The 20,915-nt window shown below is 34.4% G+C and overlaps 1 protein-coding gene across 1 annotated transcript in view; it reads left to right on the plus strand.

The window, feature by feature from the left end:
* LOC148623200 (phosphoacetylglucosamine mutase-like) overlaps positions 1 to 20,915 on the plus strand; it is a 29,674-nt gene that overhangs the window by 7,096 nt on the left and 1,663 nt on the right. Inside the window, exons 3-17 of the mRNA XM_088573827.1 lie at positions 610 to 739; positions 2,743 to 2,838; positions 5,648 to 5,721; positions 7,713 to 7,840; positions 8,018 to 8,164; positions 8,921 to 8,963; positions 10,345 to 10,425; positions 12,957 to 13,000; positions 14,594 to 14,707; positions 15,135 to 15,236; positions 16,825 to 16,880; positions 17,252 to 17,315; positions 18,662 to 18,784; positions 19,347 to 19,468; positions 20,408 to 20,459. Coding sequence (XP_088429953.1) covers positions 610 to 739; positions 2,743 to 2,838; positions 5,648 to 5,721; positions 7,713 to 7,840; positions 8,018 to 8,164; positions 8,921 to 8,963; positions 10,345 to 10,425; positions 12,957 to 13,000; positions 14,594 to 14,707; positions 15,135 to 15,236; positions 16,825 to 16,880; positions 17,252 to 17,315; positions 18,662 to 18,784; positions 19,347 to 19,468; positions 20,408 to 20,459 — 1,376 coding nt within the window. The remainder of the gene's footprint in view (positions 1 to 609; positions 740 to 2,742; positions 2,839 to 5,647; positions 5,722 to 7,712; positions 7,841 to 8,017; positions 8,165 to 8,920; positions 8,964 to 10,344; positions 10,426 to 12,956; positions 13,001 to 14,593; positions 14,708 to 15,134; positions 15,237 to 16,824; positions 16,881 to 17,251; positions 17,316 to 18,661; positions 18,785 to 19,346; positions 19,469 to 20,407; positions 20,460 to 20,915) is intronic.

A 20,915-nucleotide genomic window follows, 5' to 3' on the forward strand; every position in this document is an offset into this window, starting at 1 on the left:
AGTATTCAATGTATCATAATTAATTACTTAATCTTTGAAATTTTGTTCATGCTACAATTTTCATGCTACAATTTTCACATGAATCAAAAACCGCCAGTGCTATCAGCACTTTAATTGGTAATGATCCTACCAAATAAGTTTGTTTTTGGTATGTAGCCTTATTATGAAGAGTTACAGATTTAGTTCGACATGGTTACGGTTGAATGATTTTTATGGAAGTTATAGGCCTTGGATTTTCAAAGAATTTACAGTTTTCTGCACCTTTTTTTTGTAATGCTTTTACCAATTGTTTTTATCTTTTGTATGTACCAGTAGTCTTACTATGAGAAGTTACAGATTAAGTTTGATTTTGGTTGTGGTTGATTGATTTTTACAGAAGTTACAGCCCTTGGATTTAGAAAATTTCAGTGGATTTAAAGTTTTCCTCACTTTATTTTATACAGGGGACATTGGAATGCTGTTCTTTTAGTATGTTTATTTTAGGATCATTATGATAAACTGATTCACAAATACATGTAATCAATAAAAAAAATGACCGCTTATCAATTTCATCAAATGTTAAAATCAACAACATAAAATGGATCTAAATAGGAGGTATTTCTATTGTAGCTACTATTGGTGTAATGATAACTGCCTCACACAATCCTGAAGAAGATAATGGGGTCAAACTTGTAGATCCTTTTGGTGAAATGCTGGAGTCCTCCTGGGAGAATATGGCTACACAGTTAGCTAATGTAAGGTATGATGACATTACTATATTTATCTGGTATCAGTAGTGAACTTCCTATGAAATCTTAATGTCAAGCTGACTGATAGGATAACTGGCATCTGATTGACATTTATTTTTTTTAAATTCAGTTAGATGGGCACCAGTGATAAATATTTATATAACATGGTATGCTGTTTTACAATTTATTGGGAGATTGAGGATGTGGATGCCTTTTACAGTGGATTCCTCTTGATCACATAGCCTATTGTCAGGAAAAAAATATGCTATTAACAGGAATAAGCAATTAACAGAAATTATCAAGGAAAATACTTAATATTTTCAATGTTTAAGTGGGAAGTATTCTTTTATCATATCTAATTATATTCCTGTCGTACTGTCATAGTGTCTATAGCTAGTCAAAAGATAGAGAAAATAATGTTGTCAAAACAAAATCCTTGGTAAAACTGAGGTATATCACTAACAATGTATTATTGTTTTATCCATTAAGTACATTTTGAGTAAATTTTGAAAAATATTAATGCAATTAAGAGGAATTGTTTATGTGTATAAATAGGGAAATGTTTTTGTTCTTTAAGTTTCTTTGCAATTAACAGGTAACAGTGGAATCCATTGTAATACTTAAAAAAGTTTTGTCTGTCAACAATTTTTGTAAACATAATATAGATTTTAACCCCAAAGCTTTACATATCTAAGTAAAATATATGAAGATTAACATATGGTTTGGTATTAACAGAAATTGTAATTGAAGTGGTTGTGAGTTATGAGCAACCTTGGCTCTTACAAAACAGTTGTTTTTTTTTCTTACCTGTGAGCAAAAGACAAGACTGTTATCATTTTTTCAGCATCAGCATCAGTCCACATTAAGATTTTGATGTTTAGTTTTCTGATGAGATCAGTTTGATATGACCCACTTGTTTAGTTTTCTGATAAGATCAGTTTGATATGACCCACTTGTTTAGTTTTCTGATAAGGTCAGTTTGATATGACTCACTTGTGCTAGGTCAATCATATTTGGTATGCAGTTGCATTAGCATCATTTCATTACAATTCTATATCCATTTAATGTATATGCCCCGGCAGTCACGGTCTACTAACTTTTGAAAGTTTAGATTTCCTGTTAAGATTTTCAAGTTAAGTTTTCTGTTTAGGTCAGTTTGATATGAACTACATGTGCTCAGTCAATCATATTTGTCATTAGCATCATTTTATCTCATATCTATATCAATTTATGCCTATGCCCCTGCAGTCATTGTCTATTGACTTTGAAATTTCTTGTTAAAATTTTGATAATAAGTTTTCTGATAAGGTCATTTAAACATGAATCAGTTGTACAAAGTCAACTGTATTTGGTGTGTATTTGCATTAGTATCAATACTTCACAGTTCCATATCTCTTTCATGCATATGCCCCACTCACAGTCTATTGAATTTGAAGTTTTACTTTACTGAAACATCACTTTGTCAAACAATAAACTATACTTATGGAATCTGTCTACTTTAGCGATGTTAAATTGTTGTATTGATATTATAAATTGTCCGTAATATATAGAAGTATTAAGTCTATGTCACAATCAATCAAGTTTTGAATATCAGTTCATCTATGTTAATTGATGCACAGATCAAAAATGACCATTGAGTCTTAAATACTGAAATATGTATCATGTGCACAAATGAACGAACTATACAGTTAGTAATTACCAGTATAAACAATGTACTGTAAAGAACATGCTGTTGTGATAGATTCTTTTGATTATGGCATAGTTTCAATTAATTGGTCTGGTATTTGTTTAAGGCTATTCCATTGAAATCAATAAGGTACTTTAGGGAGGCCTTTTTGCCAGGGTACTCACCCATTGAAGTAATTTAAAGCTATTTCTAGATACATTTTGTATTTTATTCCATTTATCAAAAGTTCTGACAACCATTCATTTACAAGTTTAAAAATTGCCTTCTCCCACGCCTCTTATGTTTTAATGGAATGGCTTGTATTATGAAATACTATTTTTGTTACAGTGACGATGGTGTAGTATCAGAAGTCAGGAGTATTACACAGAACTGTGGTATTGATTTGAAGCAACCAGCTAATGTTTTCTTTGCTAGGGACACAAGGTAAGGATTATTTGATCAGCTTACCTTAACTTTACATGTTGTCTTTGTCATGGATACAAGCTAGGGGTCAAATAATCAACTAACATTTACTTTACCTGTTGTCTTTGTCATGGATACAAGCTAGGGCTCATATGATCAACTAACCTTTACTTTACCTGTTGTCTTTGTTAAGGACACAAGCTAGGGGTCCCATGATCAACTTACCTTTACTTTACATGTTGTCTTTGTTAGGGACACAAGCTAGGGGTCATATGATCAACTAACCTATACTTTACATGTTGTCTTTCTTAGGGACACAAGCTAGGGGTCACATGATCAACTTACTTTTACTTTACATGTTGTATTTGTTAGGGACACAAGCTAGGGGGTCACATGATCAACTGACCTTTACTTTACCTGTTGTCTTTGCTAGGGACACTAGGTAAGGTCATGTGATGAACTTACCTTAATTTTGCCTTTTGTCATTGCTAGGGACTTATGCTAGGGGTCACATGATCAACTTACCTTTACTTTACATGATGTATTTGTCATGGATACAAGCTAGGGCTCACATGATCAACTTATCTTTACTTTACATTTAGTCTTTGTTAGGGACACAAGCTAGGGGTCACACAATCAACTAACCTTTACTTTACCTGTTGTCTTTGTTAGGGACACAAGCTAGGGGTCACATGATCAACTTACCTTTACTTTACCTGTTGTCTTTGTTAGGGACACAAGCTAGGGGGTCATATGATCAACTAACCTTTACTTTACCTGTTGTCTTTGTTAGGGATACAAGCTAGGGGTCACATGATCAACTTACCTTTACTTTACATTGAGTCTTTGTTAGGGACACAAGCTAGGGGTCACACAATCAACTAACCTTTACTTTACATGTTGTCTTTGTCATGGATACAAGCTAGGGCTCACATGATCAACTTACCTTTACTTTACATGTTGTATTTGCTAGGGATACAAGCTAGGGCTCACATGATCAACTTATCTTTACTTTACATTTAGTCTTTGTTAGGGACACAAGCTAGGGGTCACACAATCAACTAACCTTTACTTTACATGTTGTCTTTATCATGGATACAAGCTAGGGCTCACATGATCAACTTACCTTTACTTTACCTGTTGTCTTTGCTAGGGATACAAGCTAGGGCTCATATGATCAACTTATCTTTACTTTACATTTAGTCTTTGTTAGGGACACAAGCTAGGGGTCACACGATCAACTAACCTTTACTTTACATGTTGTCTTTGTCATGGATACAAGCTAGGGGTCACATGATCAACTTTCCTTTACTTTACATGTTGTATTTGTTAGGGACACAAGCTAGGGGGTCACATGATCAGCTTATCTTTACATGTTGTCTTTGTCATGGATACAAGCTAGGGGTCACATGATCAACTTACCTTTACTTTACATTTAGTCTTTGTTAGGGACACAAGCTAGGGGTCACACAATCAACTAATCTTTACTTTACATGTTGTCTTTGTCATGGATACAAGCTAGGGCTCACATGATCAACTTACCTTTACTTTACATTTAGTCTTTGTTAGGGACACAAGCTAGGGCTCATATGATCAACTTATCTTTACTTTACATTTAGTCTTTGTTAGGGACACAAGCTAGGGGTCACACGATCAACTAACCTTTACTTTACATGTTGTCTTTGTCATGGATACAGGCTAGGGCTCACATGATCAACTTTCCTTTACTTTACATGTTGTATTTGTTAAGGACACAAGCTAGGGGGTCACATGATCAGCTTATCTTTACATGTTGTCTTTGTCATGGATACAAGCTAGGGGTCACATGATCAACTTACCTTTACTTTACATGTTGTCTTTGTTAGGGATACAAGCTAGGGGTCACATGATCAACTTACCTTTACTTTACATTTAGTCTTTGTTAGGGACACAAGCTATGGGTCACACAATCAACTAACCTTTACTTTACATGTTGTCTTTGTCATGGATACAAGCTAGGGCTCACATGATGAACTAACCTTTACTTTACCTGTTGTCTTTGCTAGGGATACAAGCTAGGGGTCACATGATCAACTTTCCTTTACTTTACATGTTGTATTTGTTAGGGACACAAGCTAGGGGTCACACAATCAACTAACCTTTACTTTACATGTTGTCTTTGTCATGGATACAAGCTAGGGCTCACATGATCAACTTACCTTTACTTTACCTGTTGTCTTTGCTAGGGATACAAGCTAGGGCTCACATGATCAACGTATCTTTACTTTACATTTAGTCTTTGTTAGGGACACAAGCTAGGGGTCACACGATCAACTAACCTTTACTTTACATGTTGTCTTTGTCATGGATACAAGCTAGGGCTCACATGATCAACTTTCCTTTACTTTACATGTTGTATTTGTTAGGGACACAAGCTAGGGGGTCACATGATCAGCTTATCTTTACATGTTGTCTTTGTCATGGATACAAGCTAGGGGTCACATGATCAACTTACCTTTACTTAACATGTTGTATTTGTTAGGGACACAAGCTAGGGGTCACATGATCAGCTTATCTTTACATGTTGTCTTTGTCATGGATACAAGCTAGGGGTCACATGATCAACTTACCTTTACTTAACATGTTGTATTTGTTAGGGACACAAGCTAGGGGTCACATGATCAACTTACCTTTAACTTTACAACTCTCCTAGGATAATTAAAACACTCATTAGTTGGTAGATAAATATCTGAATTAACAAAATTATTTTGATATACCTATTCATTATTTCACTTCTAATTACCGGTGAATATTATCACTATTGGTAATTTTGAAAATTCTATATTTTCAGACCCAGCAGTATACCCTTAGCCAAAGCAGTACAAGAAGGCATTACAGCAGCTGGAGGACAATACCAAGATTTTGGTAGGAGATTATCATATACAACAATAGACTCAATATAACTTTGTATCGTATAGTTATAATTAAGTTAATGAAGGTGGTATTATATTGATCCTAATGTTCAAATGGGCAAAGACAGTCTACACATTCCATTAGTCAATATCTTTGTAACTTAAGTCACCGCACCACAGTTACATGTTATGCTATTGTAAGTTAACTGACCACACCACAGCTATATGTTATGCTATTGTAGGTTTACTGACCACACCACAGCTATATGTTATGCTATTGTAAGTTAACTGACCACACCACAGCTACATGTTATGCTATTGTAGGTTTATTGACCACACCACACCTACACACTATGCTATTTTAAGTTAACTGACCACACCACACCTAAACGTCATGCTATTTTAAGTTAACTGACCACACCACAGCTACATGTTATGCTACTGTAGGTTTACTGACCATACCACAGCTATATGTTATGCTATTGTAAGTTAACTGACCACACCACAGCTACATGTTATTCTATTGTAGGTTTACTGACCACACCACAGCTACATGCTATGCTATTTTAAGTTAACTGACCACACCACAGCTACATGTTATTCTATTGTAGGTTTACTGACCACACCACAGCTACATGCTATGCTATTTTAAGTTAACTGACCACACCACAGCTATATGTTATGCTATTGTAGGTTTACTGACCACACCACAGCTACATGCTATGCTATTTTAAGTTAACTGACCACACCACAGCTATATGTTATTCTATTGTAGGTTTACTGACCACACCACAGCTACATGCTATGCTATTTTAAGTTAACTGACCACACCACAGCTATATGTTATGCTATTGTAGGTTTACTGACCACACCACAGCTACATGCTATGTTATTTTAAGTTAACTGACCACACCACAGCTATATGTTATGCTATTGTAGGTTTACTGACCACACCGTAGCTACATACTATGCTATTTTAGGTTAACTGACCACACCACAGCCACAGGTTCTGCTATTGTAGGTTTACTGACCACACCACAGTTACATGGTATGCTATTGCAGGTTTACTGACCACACCACAGTTACATGTTATGCTATTGTAAGTTTTCTGACCACACCACAGCTACATGTTATGCTATTGTAAGTTTTCTTACCACACCACAGTTACATGTTATGCTATTGTAAGTTAACTGACCACACCACAGTTACATGATATGCTATTTTAGGTTAACTGACCACAGCACAGCTACATGTTATGCTACTGTAAGTTAACTGACCACACCACAGCTATATGTTATGCTATTGTAGGTTTACTGACACACCACAGCTACACGCTATGCTATTTTAAGTTAACCGACCACACCACAGCTATATGTTATGCTATTGTAGGTTAACTGACCACAGCACAGCTACATGTTATGCTATTGTAGGTTTACTGACCACACCACAGCTACACACTATGCTATTTTAAGTTAATTGACCACACCACAGCTACATGTTATGCTATTGTAGGTTTACTGACCACACCACAGCTACACCATATGCTATTGTAGGTTTACTGACCACACCACAGCTACACGCTATGCTATTTTAAGTTAACTGACCACATCACAGCTATATGTTATACTATTGTAGGTTAACTGACCACAGCACAGTTACATGTTATGCTATGGTAGGTTAACTGACCACACCACAGCTACACACTATGCTATTTTAAGTTAACTGACCACACCACAGCTATATGTTATGCTATTGTAGGTTAACTGACCACAGCACAGCTACATGTTATGCTATTGTAGGTTAACTGACCACACCAGAGCTATATGTTATGCTATTGTAGGTTAACTGACCACACCACAGCTACATACTCTGCTATTGTAGGTTTACTGACCACACCACAGCTACACGCTATGCTATTTTAAGTTAACTGACCACACCACAGCTATATGTTATGCTATTGTAGGTTAACTGACCACACCACAGCTACATGTTATGCTATTGTAGGTTTACTGACCACACCACAGTTACACTATATGGTGAGATGTGTTAACACTAACAACAATTATGGAGTACCTACAGAGGATGGTTATTATCAAAAACTTACCACATCATTTAGAGCTCTTTATAAACAGGTAACAAATTTTAATGCATTTTGATTTAAATGAATAGGATGGAGGGATGACTGATTAACTGGGATTTAAATATTTTTCTTGTACAGTGCTCATGTATCTTTTTCTCAGTTTCTTTTATATTTTCATATATACTACATGTCTAATGAATCTTTCTGAATATTTAATATTTTTTTACAGGGGAATAACCACTACAAGCCCCATTTAATGTTAGATACTGCCAATGGTGTTGGGGGAAATAAATCCAAACTTCTACTGAAACACATTGATGATCTAATCAAAATAGACATAGAGAATGATGGTTCAACAGGAAAACTGAACTATCAGGTAAAGGTCAAAACAGAAAATGGTGGTTCAACAGGATAACTGAACTATCAGGTAAAGGTAAAAATACAGAGCATGATGGTTCAACTGGAAAACTGAATTATCAGGTAAAGGTCAAAATACAGTGCATGATGGTTCAAGAGGAAAACTGAATTATCAGGTAAAGGTCAAAATACAAAGAATGATGGTTCAACAGGAAAACTGAACTATCAGGTAAAGGTCAAAACACAGAGAATGATGGTTCAACAAGAAAACTGAATTATCAGGTAAAGATCAAAATACAGAGCATGATGGTTCAATAGGAAAACTGAACTATCAGGTAAAGGTCAAAATACAAAGAATGATGGTTCAAAAGGAAAACTTAACTATCAGGTAAAGGTCAACGTACACAAAGTGATACTTGAGTCAGATTGTCTGTAAAGGGGTAGGTTTAATCAGTATTTAAATTAGTCCCAAAATTGAAGTATTTCTAGCTGATCTGAAAATCACAAAATTCACTTCTCATATTTGTGTTTTTATTTAAAACAAAAAAATATTGCAAACAGTGCATGTGATGCATGAAGACAAAAAATAAAGCAAAAAAAATGAAATTCAGCTTAATTGTTACTTAGCAACTTATTTCAACAGTCACCTTTTTAATGTTAGAAATTTATATGATGAACTATAAAAATATGTTTAATAAGCAATACATCTATAACATTAATGTACATTTAGAGTTTTAACTGGTAACCTACAATATATAGTAATACTGTATTTCAGTGTGGTGCAGATTTTGTTAAGGTTCAACAGAAAGCACCTATAGGTAAGTTACACTCATCATGACAGAAAGCACCTATAGGTACGTTACATTCATCATGACAGAAAGCACCTATAGGTACGTTACACTCATCATCACAGAAAACACCTATAGGTACGTTACACTCATCATCACAGAAAGCACCTATAGGTACGTTACACTCATCATAACAGAAAGCACCTGTAGGTACGTTACACTCATCATGACAGAAAGCACCTATAGGTAAGTTACACTCATCATCACAGAAAGCACCTATAGGTACGTTATACTCATCATGACAGAAAGCACCTATAGGTACGTTACACTCATCATAACAGAAAGCACCTGTAGGTACGTTACACTCATCATGACAGAAAGCACCTATAGGTACGTTACACTCATCATAACAGAAAGCACCTATAGGTAAGTTATACTCATCATCTAAACATGTAATTCTAATATCATTTGATCATTGACTTCTTTTATTCAAATACATAATTAGAGGTTGTCTTATATTCAAACTTTGTTTCCAACTAAAAACATCCTTGGATGTCCTTTATTTTCTTGAAAAACTGGCTAGAAAAGTGCTATGCCATGATATAAAGTGGGAGATGAGAACTTTTTAATGTCTTTTACAATGAGTTAATCATGGCCTCTGACCCTGTTGAACTAGAATAGCCCAAGGTAAATACCAGTTTTGCCAATTGAATTTGTCTATCGAATAAGTAACAATGAAGGTCATTTAACTGTGCTCATTTAAATAGACACCTTCACTCATTCAGTTCAACAGCTGTAGGAGAATTTTTCCTTCACATGAAAAAATTATCTGTTAGGAGTTTCAGCAGCAGCACTGTAGTGTGGTAGAAACAAAACACTTGTACTGGTGACATCAGTGTTCAAATAACAGCATTCTGAGCAGGAGCACTGTAGTGTGATAGAAACAAAACTCTTGTACTGGTGAAATCAAATAAAAACATTCTGTATTCTCATTTGTTATAGTTTTCTAGAAGTTTATGTTACTTGTAAAAATCTCGTACCTTGCAGGAAAACATTTCCTTTGTTCAGCTGGAAAATTGCTTGAATGGAGGCATCTATTTAAATGATCACCGAGTTTAAGCGCCATTGTTACTAACTGAATAGAGGAGTTCACTCAACAAAACTAGTATTTACCTGGGCTACTTCAGTACAACAAGGTCAGAAGTAAAAGTCAATGACTGTAAAAGGAAGATACTTTACTAATGTTTCTAACTTTTTAACAGTATACCATGGTATGGGGCAGTTTACACTTATAATCTGCTTCTCCCTAAACTGTTCCAAATCTGGTTATCTCATATAACTTGATGAAAATAGATACATAATTGATAGTTTAATTTCTAATGGATTGAAGGTTTATAATGTATGTTTACAGGTTTAGATATAACACCAGGAACTAGGTATGCCTCATATGATGGTGATGCTGATAGAATTGTCTTCTATTATTTTGATCAAGGTAAAATTTTATCTATAACTACAGATATTTATGAAGGTAGAGTTGTTTATCTTGTTTTCCTTTTAGATTCAGGATTACCATTAATTTTTTTGTAAGGGATTTATTTTTTGGAAAATTCTGCAAGCTAGAAAAATTCACTGCCAGTAAGTACTTTCTTGATGGAAAACTGTCTGTTAGTATTTGTTGGAAGAAGCTGTGAGTAAGTATTTGTTGGATGGAATCACTGTCAGTAAATATTTGCTGGATGGAATACTCTCAGTAAGTATTTGTTGGATGGAATCACTGTCAGTAGGTACTTGTTGGATGGAATACTGTCAGTAAGTACTTGTTGGATGGAATCACTGTCAGTAAGTACTTGCTGGATGGAATACTATCAGTAAGTACTTGTTGGATGGGATCACTGTCAGTAAATATTGGCTGGATGGAATACTGTCAGTAAGTACTTGTTGGATGGAATCACTGTCAGTAAGTACTTGTTGGATGGAATCACTGTCAGTAAGTACTTGCTGGATGGAATACTGTCAGTAAGTACTTGCTGGATGGAATCACTGTCAGTAAATATTTGCTGGATGGAATACTGTCAGTTAGTATTTGTTGGAAGAAGCTGTGAGTAAGTATTTGTTGGATGGAATCACTGTCAGTAAATATTTGCTGGATGGAATACTGTCAGTAAGTATTTGTTGGATGGAATCACTGTCAGTAAGTACTTGTTGGATGGAATACTGTCAGTAAGTACTTGTTGGATGGAATCACTGTCAGTAAGTACTTGCTGGATGGAATATTATCAGTAAATACTTGTTGGATGGGATCACTGTCAGTAAATATTGGCTGGATGGAATACTGTCAGTAAGTACTTGTTGGATGGAATCACTGTCAGTAAATATTTGCTGGATGGAATACTGTCAGTAAGTACTTGTTGGATGGAATCACTCTCAGTAAATATTTGCTGGATGGAATACTGTCAGTTGCTGGATGGAATCACTGGCAGTAAATATTTGCTGGATGGAATACTGTCAGTAAGTACTTGTTGGATGGAATCACTGTCAGTAAATATTTGCTGGATGGAATACTGTCAGTAAGTACTTGGTGGACAGAATACTATCAGTAAGTACTTGTTAGATGAAATACATGTTAACAGAGTGATGGTAGACAAAACCAACTGATATCCTGAAACCTAGAAATAAAATTGTTTACAGTATTAATTAAGTTAAATAAAAGATGGAAGTACTTAGCTGAAACGAGAACAGTTTTATAAAGTTTGAGCAATGTCATTACCCAGAAACATAATCACCATCTAACAATTTAACTGGTAAGAAAATTAGCCATAGCTCCATGTAGTCAAATTTTCTGTGTGTTGACTTTAGTACAGTGAATTTTACTGTACATGTGGTCAGATATCCTGTGGTATTGACTTGCGTACAGTGAGTTTTTCTCTATATGTAGTCAGATATCCTGTGGTATTGACTTTTGTACAGTGAGTTTTCCTCTACATGTAGATAGATATCATGTAGACAGATATCCTGTGTGTTGACTTTAGTACCATGAATTTTTCTCTACATGAAGTCAGATATCCTATGTATTGAATTTTCCTCTACATGTAGACAGATATCGTATGGTATTCACTTTCCTACAGTGAGTTTTCCTCTACATGTAGTCAAATGTCATGTGATATTGACTTTTGTATGGTGAGTTTTCCTCTACATGTAGACAGATATCATATGGTATTGACTTTCCTACAGTGAGTTTTCCTCTACATGTAGACAGATATCATAAGGTATTGACTTTCCTACAGTGAGTTTTCCTCTACATGTAGTCAGATATCATGTGATATTGACTTTTGTATGGTGAGTTTTCCTCTACATGTAGAAAGATATGATGTGGTATTGACTTGTGTACAGTGAGTTTTCTCTACATGTAGACAGTTATCCTGTGGTATTGACTTCTTGTACAGTGAATTTTCCTCTATATGTAGACAGATATTCTGTGGTATTGACTTGTGTATAGTGAGTTTTCCTCTACATGTAGACAGATATCATGTGATGTTGACTTTTGTACAGTGTTTTCCTTTACAAGTAGTCTGATATCCTGCAATATTGACTTTTTTACTGTGAGTTTTCCTTTAGATGTAGACAGATATCCTGTACTGATATCCTGTGATATTGACTTGTGTACAGTGAGTTTTCCAATTCATGTAGACAGATATCCTGTGGTATCGACTTTTGTACGATGAGTTTTCCTTTACATGTAGACAGATCGATATCCCGTACTGATACCCAGTGGTATTGACTTGTGTAGGGCGAGTTTTTCTCTTCATATGGTCTAATATCCTGCAATATTGACTTTTGTACTGTAAGTTTTCCTTTACATGTAGACAGATATCATGTGGTATTGTCTTGTGTACAGTTTTCTCTACATGTTGACAGATATCCTGTGTAACTTGTGTGCAGTGAATTTTTACTTTTATAACAAGGTACACATTTTTCACACACTCTTTAGGTTCCATGACAGATGTAGATTGTTTATATTTACAGATGGTAGTTTCCATTTACTGGATGGTGACAAGATTGCCACACTGGTAAGTTAGAAGTTAAAATGCATAATTTCTATCTTCTTTCATCAATTATCAACCTTAACATACAGTAATAAAAAGTAGAACCTACATAAAAATAAAAATGGACGATAATTAGTTGAATTTAAATTCAATTTCATTAATTATTTATATTCATAAATGAGGGATATACATTGAAAATACAGTACTAACACATTTACTTTGGTTACTGTATTGTAGTATCTCTATTAAGGGGAATTTGATAATACAGTAATGACACATTTACTTTGGTTACTATGGTATAAAAACTGACAGGAATTTGATAATACAGTACTAACACATTTACTTTGGTTACTGTAGTGTAGTATCTCTACTGAGGGGACTTTTATAATGTAGTAATGACATGTTTACTTCGGTTACTGTAGTGTAGTATCTCCACTGACAGGAATTTGATAATACAGTACTAACACATTTACTTTGGTTAATGTAGTGTAGTATCTCTACTGAGGGGACTTTTATAATGCAGTAATGACAGGTTTACTTCGGTTACTGTAGTGTAGTATCTCCACTGACAGGAATTTGATAATACAGTACTAACGTATTCACTTTGGTTACTGTAGTGTAGTATCTCTACTGAGGTGACTTTTATAATGTAGTAATGACACGTTTACTTTGGTTACTGTAGTGTAGTATCTCCACTGACAGGAATTTGATAATACAGTACTAACACATTTACTTTGGTTACTGTAGTGTAGTATCTCTACTGATGAGACTTTTATAATGCAGTAATGACACGTTTACTTTGGTTACTATGGTATATAAACTGACAGGACTTTTATAATACAGTACTGACACATTCACTTTGGTTACTGTCGTATATAAACTGACAGGAATTTGATAATACTGCATCTTTTAACTTTAGTTTACCCCTCTATTTATGATGACTTGAGTAAAATTTATCAGATCTTTTTGAAATTTCAACACATTGTTCCTTAGGGACATTGCCCTTTAGTTGTTGGAGGTTTTTGCCCCACACATGAAACATTTATTTTGGTTACTGTTGGTTACTATTTTGGTTATTTGATTATGAGAGAGTTATTTTATAATTGGGAAACTAAGATGCTCTCTATTTATTAAATGATACTTGTGATAATAATACAGTAGGGTCCAATGTTGAATTCTTGCTTTAGAAGGCTAAAAAGGAAATTTTTACCAGGTGAGGGATTCAGGCTCTCTAGAGCCTCTAGTTTATATTTGGTTGATTTCTATTTTTTTTTTTTTTTCTGTTTGATTCAATATGAAAATCCAGACCTGCGTTTTTCAATCAGATTTCAGATATCTCTTTCGGTTTTTTGAGTTATATGGAACTGAAAAGGCCATATTCCAATAGACTTTTTTTTATTTTTTGCTGCATTTGGAAAACGTTTATTTGAATTTCAAATGTTGTGCTAAATTGTGTCCAACAGGTCCAGTTGTTGTGTCCATAAATAACTGTAAGTCCCTATGCTTAAATGTGTCAAAATGTAACTTTGTGTCCACACTTGCCCCAAGTGAACAGAGTTTGACATGCTGCAGTCATATCATGATGTGCTCCACAAAGCTCTTTATTTGTTATTGTAGGTTGCAGGTTATTTGAAGTCATTGGTGAATGAAACTGGCTTACAGCTCAATTTAGGTCTTGTTCAAACAGCATATGCCAATGGAAGTTCTACTGATTATATCACTAATAAACTGGTCAGTACAAACTATTGTAACCAGAAGATAAGTAAACATGGCTTTTCTTACCATCTTTCCTGTTGTAAACCTTTACTTCATTGGAATTAAAAAAGAAGTTTTAAGAGAAATATTGGACTATATTGAAAGGAATAACTGCATTAATACAGAAAGGCTGAAGAAAAGTTGCTATCTACGGGAAGGTCAAATATATATTTAAAATACTGGTGCATGAACAAATAATTTGATAATATCTAACAGTAGATGAGAAGTTGCTCATCAGTTATAGTAAATTTAGATCTTTTTGAATCAGTATTGTGTACTTTGAATTTCTTTTGAAGCAGTGATATAGCAGTGTTCTTATCAGGTGTGTCATTTATTTGTAACTAAAACTTTATTGAGTTTCTAAACAATATGTTTTGTAATATAGGTTTGTGATGTTTTGTAGAAAGTGCCGGTTGCATGTGTACCGACCGGAGTAAAACATCTACACCACAAGGCCATGGAGTATGATATAGGTGTTTACTTTGAAGCTAATGGACATGGCACTGTAAGTTATAATGTCACTTCACCATACATAATCTATTGTTTTATTTCTTAACATTGATTTCAATACATTACATTTTTTGTATTTTGGGATTAATATCATTCTTGTTAAAACTTTGAATCTGAAATATTTCTACATGTGAGATCTTGCAGCCAGATCTTTCACTTTAATTTGATCAGAAACGAGTCTTGACTTCATGACCAGGCTATTTGAGGTCCACAATACAGGAAAACAAGTACTATCTTTAAAGGAAGATAGCCGATGCGGTAAACTTTTGTTCTTTCTGCTGATAATTTTCTGCAATTCATTTAGGCTAAGAGTTAAATATAAAAATCCTTGATTCAGGAATAACACATGGCATGCAATTTCGATACAGTTTTTTGAACGCCACTATGTTATCTGTATTAGGCCAATCAGGAAATAGAATTGCGATCAGGTGACTTGCGTCTCCATGGAAGAGCATCTTTCAGGTCAAAGGATAAAAAGCGAAAATATACTGACTGGGTCGGAAAAACCCTGCAAAATATTGAAATTTTAGCACTGATTTTATTTTGTTTGCATTGAAATATTTGAGAAAAGATATTAATCAAATAGTATGCTTTATTTTCAAGTAATATCTGCATAGACTGTTAGTTTAAACATATTTTATTGTTCTTCAAACAACAAATGGATTAGAAACAACTTTTTAGCTCACCTTGCCCAAAGGCTATGTGAGCTATTGCCATCACTTGTCATCATCATCTTCTGTCGTTGTGGTTAACAACTTTTCAAAACTCTTCTCCTCTGAACTACAAGACCAATTAGAACCAAACTTAGTATGAATGTTTCTTAGGTGTTCTGCATAGAAACGATCTGGGGATTTTTGATCCAGTGAAAAACTTTTTTTTTCAACTGCTGAAATGATCCTATCTTAGTCTTTTTGAGTCAAAATTGCCACACAACTCCTTGTTAAGAGTTATTGCCCTTGAAAGGCAAAAAAATAACCAGGTGAGGGATTCAGGCTCCTGGAAGCCTCTTGTTTCAACTTAGTGAAGTCCTCTCCTTTAATACATACATACATACAATGTACAAATTACAGAGGTCTTTAAAAAAGAAAGATAATCATAAGATAAATAGTACACTAGCTTTTACCCAGACTGACTGTGTATCCCAATTATTTACATTTTAGTCAATATAGCAATTGATATTTACATATTGGTTACTAATTCTATATTGTTCATGGGTGTTCAGACTCACCCAATACCACTGTATAAGTAATACTAATAGTATATAGGAATAATGACAGACAATGAAGCAACATGAGAACAAAAATAACTTAGATGAACAAAATGTCTGCAAGTAATGGAATTTGATATCTGGATCTCCCAAGAAGGGGTTTAGCCTCTTCTTATATCCTCCCCAAGTGATATATTATTTTGTCTGTTCAGCTGTTTTTTCTTCCATCACACTTATGTACACTAAACTTAAAGTGCTGGATGGATTTTTATGAAAGTTTCTGGAAAAAATACTAGGTCATCACTGTGCATCTGCCATTTAATTGTGATCTGAATGAATGTAAAGGTTTCATTAGTGTAATTAACATTTATTTCAGATTATATTTAGTGAACATGCTACAGAACAAATAGCTGAAGCAAAGTGTGATGATAGGTAAGCAAGCTGAGTTGTTTCTGTAGTCAGTGGTTTGCAATAGGCATTCTAATAACCTAAGTGTTACATACAGTCAAATATAATGATTTTAAGCAATTCATTGTAATTTTGGCTAAGCCAAATTAAAGGTAAATAAACTGGTAGCTTATCAGATCAATCAGTTAAAATCAATCAGTTTAAATAAATTTAAATTTAGTAAATTGTCTGTATGGTATGATAATTAATTTGTAAATAAATGAGACAAGACAAAACAGATACAGGTCAGTATGAAAATCAGGGCAACTAATAACCTTTCATTTAATAGAAAAGATAACTTCAAACCTTTGATGTCAATCCATACTGAATTTTTTTTGTTTTATTTATTATTTCAGTAAAACAAAGGAGCAAAGGAATTCTGTATCACAATTAATAACTGTAATAGATCTGATTAACCAGGTTTGTTTCTGTACAAGAATCATATATCAATATTTTGCCTTTCACTAAGTTCTGGGGTCATTTGTTTCACTTTGACACTAGATCATAGGGACTAGATTAATTGACACTAGATCATTAGGGACTAGATTAGTTGACACTAGATCATAGGGACTGGATTAGTTGACACTAGAACATAGCCATAGGGACTAGATTAGATGACACTAGATCATTGGTGCCTAGATTACACTAGAACATAGGGACTAGATTAGATGCTTGATGAAAAAACTTGTGTCTCATGTTCAATGTTAACAACATTAAAGATTCTCTAGGTCTTAGTGTCACCCTGTCTATCTGTCCTTCCGTCTGTCCATATTTCTTGTAAGCACAACTTCTCCTAAACCACTCAAGGGAATATGATGAAACTTTTTAAGAAGTTTGGTCAACATCAAGAAATGTATTACTGTTGGAGGACTTCATAAAGAAGATAATCTTTATAAAGATTTGTAAATGTATAAGGTCTTAAGCACAACTTCTCTCAAACTACTCAAGGAATTTTGATGAAAATTTATCTGAAGGCTAGGCATCAAGTGAAGATGTTCATGAAGGAATATAATTATTTTTGGAGGATGTCAAAGAGCGATGATTTAACACAAGGGTTCAGACCTGAATTGTAACTTTTCTTTAACAGTTCAAGGGTATTTGATGAAATTTCTTATGAAGGCATCAAATGTAGATGTATAACGAGAATGGAAATGGTAAGTATGTCAAAGAGTAAACAACCCCACAGGGATCAAAAGTGTCAACTCAAGGCCACTCATGGCTCTTCAATGAATGACAAGGAAACCCTCACACCACAGGTTAGGCTGCAACTGGCCCCATAACAGCATTATACACAGGTACAGTGAAATAGTTGCCCCTATATACTCTAGCAACATAAAAGGAAACTGAAAGTAAAAAGGAAACAATACATACAGAGGCCAGAAATTCCTGACTTGGGACAGGCACAAAAAATGGGGAGGGTAGAGTACTTTGGTGTGATCATTACACTCCCTCTTTTAAATCTGGCCACTGTGGAAAACTTTTACACAATTAAACACACCTAAAATGGTTTTATGTTACACAAATGAACAGACAATGGTCTACTAGTAGTTAACTGACATACCAGCCTCAAACCAGTTTAAACCTACAAAAAGTTATGTCCTCTTCATATGTAATATCATGTGCAAGAAGAAAGATAATTAAGACTCAAAAGGGAGATAATTGAACTTCAGGGTTTTATTTTGCACTCCTTTTGAAGCAGGTGGTAATCTCTTTGTAAGCTTGCTCAAAGTATTTTTGTTTAGTAAGGAGAGTGTGGTGTGTTTCAGACTGTTGGTGATGCCATATCAGATATGTTATTGGTAGAGGTAATTTTATCAGCACAAGGATGGGATGTAGAACAATGGAATCAGGCCTATACAGATCTACCTAACAGACAACTTAAAGTCAAGGTCTGTTCACTGATTATTTAGATTTCTATTCAAAAGAATGTTTTCATTTTCATCTGCTCAAGACCATGTACATTCAAGGCTTTTAAAATGTGAAAACCCTTATGTTATGACATATGTGCCTTTTTGGTACAGAAATACATATGTATGATACCAATCTGGTAGCATACTCTTATTATGGCCCATATGCTATGTTTTTGTTGACTTCAAAAAGAATAGTTTAAGCACATTTAAAGAGTAAAATACCATATTGGCCACCATAAGAGTAAGCTACTGTATTAACCATCATAAGAGTAAGCTACTGTATTGGCCACCATCAGAGTAAGCTACCATATTGGCCACCATCAGAGTAAGCTACTGTGTTGGCCACCATAAGAATAAGCTACTGTGTTGGCCACCATAAGAGTAAGCTACTGTTTTGGCCACCTTCAGAGTAAGCTACTGTATTGACAACATCAATAAGATCATTTGTTGTACATATGTAAATCATGGATTTTCTTGTCATTTCTTGATTTGTACAAGTTGCTTGCTTTTCTTTAGTGTTGTTCCAAAATTCTATTCATAGGTAAAGGACAGGTCTGTTATACAAACAACTGATGCTGAGAGGAAAACAGTGGCTCCCTCTGGTTTACAGGAGGCTGTTGACAAACTGGTTTCAAAGTATTCTAAAGGAAGATCATTTGTAAGGTGGGTAAAGTTACTGTGTATCCCATATAAAAATTATTCAATTTTCTATCCTTAACCATAATGTGTATACATGTATATGCATACATGTCAGATATGCCAGTTAAGTTCAAATTTCAAAGGGGCTTTTCCATGTCATAAAACTGACCTAAAGCAATTGCAGGTAGAAGGAGATGAGGACTAAATATAAACCAACAGCATCTTATCATCCATACTAATTCACACCAAACTAGAGCTGTGTCTACAGATCAACAGAAACTTTTCCTCCATACCAATTCACACCAAACTAGAGCTGTGTCTACAGATCAACGGAAACTTTTCCTCCATACCAATTCACACCAAACTAGAGCTGTGTCTACAGATCAACATAAACTTTTCCTCCATACTAGTTCACACCAAACTAGAGCTGTGTCTACAGATCCACATTAACTTTTCCTCCATACTAATTCACACCAAACTAGAACTGTGTCTACAGAAGGACATAAACTTTTCCTCCATACCAATTCACACCAAACTAGAGCTGTGTCTACAGAAGGACATAAACTTTTCCTCCATACCAGTTAACATCAAACTAGAGCTGTGTCTACAGAACATAAAAGTTTCCTCCATACCAAGTAACATCAAACTAGAACTGAGATTTAAGGCATTATTGTCAGTAAGGTTAGACTCATTGAATAATAAATAACTGTATGTTAGAAATTCTCTCCAACAATGATATAGTCAACACTTTTAATGTTGCTGTTGTACTGAGCTGTTATATATGATACTGATTTAGTTAGCTGTTATATATGTTACTGATTTACTTACTGTTATAAATGCTACTGATTTACTTACTGTTATAAATGCTACTGATTTACTTAGCTGTTATAAATGCTACTGATTTACTTAGCTGTTATAAATGCTACTGATTCACTTAGCTATTATATATTTTACTGATTTCAGGCCATCAGGAACAGAAGATGTAGTACGTGTGTATGCTGAGGCAGATTCTAGGGTGAGTGTATATCCACACAGAACAACAAGTATGTCTGACATTATTTGTATTTCAGATTATTTTCAAATAATATCAGTAAATGGATTTCTCTTAAAGTCAATTAGCCTGTTTTCTTTCTGTCAATTAGCCAAAAATTTGTTATCTGAATATAGTTTTGCATTGCAGTTAAACATTTCTATGTATTTCTTTAAGTATACACTGATTTTTTTAAATGTATATAAAGAATAATGTTTTAAACACTAAACATGAATGTACCATCATATAACCCCTATAAAAATAGTAAATACAGAGATTATTAAAAGGTCTTCAATACATAAACACACCTTCAAATATGCTCTGAAAGTACCCAACAACAAAAGTATCCTTCAAAATAAACCAAAAAGTCAAATAACGACACAAAGACACATTAACGACCAACATTGTCATTAGAGCTATTGAGTTAGGAAGTGGGGTATA

This window comes from Perna viridis, chromosome 3, assembly GCF_037379345.1.
Source record: "Perna viridis isolate PV_CMFRI_1.1 ecotype Kerala chromosome 3, ASM3737934v1, whole genome shotgun sequence".
Classification (NCBI taxonomy): Eukaryota; Metazoa; Mollusca; class Bivalvia; order Mytilida; family Mytilidae; genus Perna; species Perna viridis.